At 44.7% G+C, this 3354-nt stretch overlaps 1 protein-coding gene across 1 annotated transcript in view; it reads left to right on the top strand.

Annotated features, from left to right (window-relative positions):
- The window catches only part of WWTR1 (WW domain containing transcription regulator 1), a 183736-nt gene that overhangs the window by 106008 nt on the left and 74374 nt on the right, over positions 1-3354 (top strand). The window contains exon 3 of the mRNA XM_006763616.2: positions 2326-2462. Within this exon, the coding sequence (XP_006763679.1) occupies positions 2326-2462 (137 nt within the window). The remainder of the gene's footprint in view (positions 1-2325; positions 2463-3354) is intronic.

The following is a 3354-nucleotide window of genomic DNA, read 5'->3' as shown; positions in this document are numbered from 1 at the left end:
AGAACCCCGAGTGCACAAATTTTTGTGCACCGGACCTCTAGTGTGTGTGTGTGTGTGTGTGTGTGTGTGTGTGTGTGTGTGTGTATGTATTTTAAATGATTTTAGAGAGAGAGGAAAGGAGGGAGAGAGAGAAACATCAGTGTGAGAAATATCAATCAGTTGCCTCCCATATATGCCCTGACTTAGAATCAAACCCACAACCTTTTGGTGTAGGGGGGGATGACATTCCAACCACCTGCCAGGGCTAAGAAGATAGTTTTGGTTCTTTGATTTTATTACTCCCACTGCATTATTGATTTCTTTGAAGATGGCTGATGGCTCCTATAGGAGTGAGATGCAGCAGTTCCACCTTTTCCGAGGCTGTTCCCCTTTCAAGTATTCTTGGACTCTGACTGGTTTGGCTCAGTGGATAGAGCGTCGGCGTGTGGACTGAAGGGTCCCAGGTTCGATTCCAGTCAACGGCATGTACCTTGGTTACGGGCACATCCCCAGTAGGGGGCATGTAGGAGGCGGCTGATTGATGTTTCTCTCTCATCGATGTTTCTGATCTCTATCTCTCTACCTTCCTCTCTGTGAAAAATCAATAAAATATATTTAAGAAAAAAAAAACATTATTGGGATACGTCCAAGTTTCCAATCAAGGCAATGGATGAGTTCCCCAAGGCAATAGCTTCCAGTCTAGGATGGGGAAATCTGAAGAGGAATTTTAGCAGGGCCAGAGGCAGCATTTCAATGTGAGGAAACAGCCTAGCCGATTGCTCAGTGGTTGAGCCTTGACCCACGAACCAAGAAGGGCACATGCCTGGGTTGCAAGCTCAATCCCCAGTAGGGGGCATGCAGGAGGCAGCTGATCAATGATTCTCCCTCATCATTGATGTTTCTATCTCTCTCTCCCGCTCCCTTCCCTTTGGAAATTAATAAAAAATGTATTTAAAAATAAAAATAAATGTAGCCCTAGCTGGTTTGTCTCAGTGGATAGAACGTTGGCCTGCAGACTGAAGGATCCTGGGTTGGATTCTGGCCAAGGGCACATGCTCAGATTGTGTGCTCGATCCCCAGCAGGAGGCAGCCAATCAATGATTCTCTCATCATTGATGTTTCTATCTCTCTCTCCCTCTCCTTTCCTCTCTGAAATCAATCAATCAATAAACAAACAAACAAACAAACAAACAAATAAATAAATAAATGTGGAAACAAGCAACAGAAAAGTCCTTTTCTAGCAGGGTCAGTAGTGCCTAGGGGTTGGCATTGCAAATTGGGTTGGGGACTGCAGCCAATTGTAAGGCCTGGAACAAAGGGCTGGCATTCAGTTTCTGCTATCAGTTTTCTTTCTTTGATAAAGATAGAAAATCTCTGATATAGTTCCTAAAAAAAGGCTGTGAATATGCTCATCTGTAAAAGAAATATGTAATAACCTCTTTAAAAAAGATGGAGCAGTGGAGTGGTGCGGGGTTTATATAAGGCACGCAGAATAACTTGTGATGTGGTTGGGAGTCAGGTAGGTAGAGCCGGCCTGTCCATCCTTCCAAGGACATATCAGAAACTGGGCAGAAGCTTGTTGTGCTACTTTCTCTGAGACAGTCATAATGACAAACAGTGGTAGTTGTATGTTACTCAAAGTCTAATGTTTTCTCCCTCAGAGGCCTTTGTGCCTCAGCGTCGACTGTCTCCTTAATCTGGTGCTCCTGCCCTCCTGCACTTACTAGTACTTCTTGCTGCTTTGCTCAGTCACACAGTTGTGACCATGAATGGCAGAACACAGGCCTCTCGAGGGTTTTATGTATCACCCATATGGACTTCACAGTGCCTTACTTAGTAAGGACACAGTAAGGTCATGATTATGAGGTTGGTTTCAAGGGCCTGGTCTTTGGCTGAGGACAGGTGGAGGTGTCAATTAAATGAGCCTTGCGAGTGTGGGAGGGCTGGCGACCCTGCTTCTAGATAGGAGCTCACACCATGGCGTCCCAGTAATTGGATGGCAGTGTTGTCCCTGAGGAGCTGGGAACGCAGGCTCCTTGGGCGGTGGTGAGGACTGCTGGGGCTTGTCTGTCCCCAGTAAGGCAGAAAACCTTTCAGAGGGGCTTTTGGGACAGCTTAGTGATGGGCTTGTGTTCAGAGAGTCACTGCAAAATCCCCAGTGTAGCCTTGTTTGGATGCTAGGTAAGTGACCTGACCTTCCATGAAACCAAGTACAATGGGTCAGCTGCTCGGAAGCAGGTCCTAAGGGAAGAAGAGCCAAAGTCATGGACTGTTGTGCTGTTATTGGTGATGGTGATAAGGATAATGATACTGAAATTAAAAAGATAATTGTTTTCTTTCTTTTAGTCACATAGAAAAAATCACCACATGGCAAGACCCTAGGAAGTTGATGAATCAGCCCTTGAATCATATGAGTCTCCACCCTGCCGCCACTTCCACACCAGTGCCCCAGAGGCCCATGGCCGTGTCCCAGCCGAATCTTGGTAAGCCATGCTTTGACTTGGAGTTGAATGCAGTGTTCCATCACGGGGCTCTGCTTGCCGTGGTGCCCATTTGTGCACCGAGAGAGCATTTTTTCCTGCCTTTGGCTGCATTACTTATCCTCTTTGCTACAGTTCACCCTAGGGTAGGGTTTACACTACTGGTCCGGCCTCTCCTCCAACTTCCTTTCTTTCTTTCTTTTTTTAAAATTAAATATTTAAGTTTTTCTAATTAAATCTTTTTTCCCACCATAACTCCCCTCCACCCAGTTCCCACCCCACCCTCCGCCCTCACTCCCCACCCACTGTCCTCATCCATAGGTGCACGATTATTGTCCACTCTCTTCCCTTACCCCCAAACCCCTTTCTCCCTGCAAGAATAGTCAGTCCAATCCCTTTCTATGTCCCTGATTCTATTACAATCACCAGTTCATACTGTTCATCAGATTATTTATTCACTTGATTATTAGATTCACTTGTTGATAGATGTGTATTTGTTGTTCATAATTTGTATCTTTACCTTTTTCTTCTTCTTCCTCTTCTTAAAGAATAACTTTCAGCATTTCATATAATACTGGTTTGGTGGTGATGAACTCCTTTAGCTTTTTCTTATCTATGAAGCTCTTTATCTGACCTTCTATTCTAAATGATAGCTTTGCTGGGTAGAGTAATCTTAGTTGTAGGTTCTTGCTATTCATCACTTTGAATATTTCTTGCCACTCACTTCTGGCCTGCATGGATTCTGTTGAGAAATCAGCTGACAGTCGTATGGGTACTCCCTTGTAGGTAACTGACTGTCTTTCTCTTGCTGCTTTTAAGATTCTCTCTTTGACTTTTGCTCTTGGCATTTTAATTATGATGTGTCTTGGTGTGGTCCTCTTTGGATTCCTTTTGG

The sequence above is a fragment of the Myotis davidii genome, unplaced genomic scaffold (assembly GCF_000327345.1).
Source record: "Myotis davidii unplaced genomic scaffold, ASM32734v1 scaffold1619, whole genome shotgun sequence".
NCBI lineage: Eukaryota > Metazoa > Chordata > Mammalia > Chiroptera > Vespertilionidae > Myotis > Myotis davidii.
This window is presented reverse-complemented; position numbering and strand designations above follow the sequence as displayed.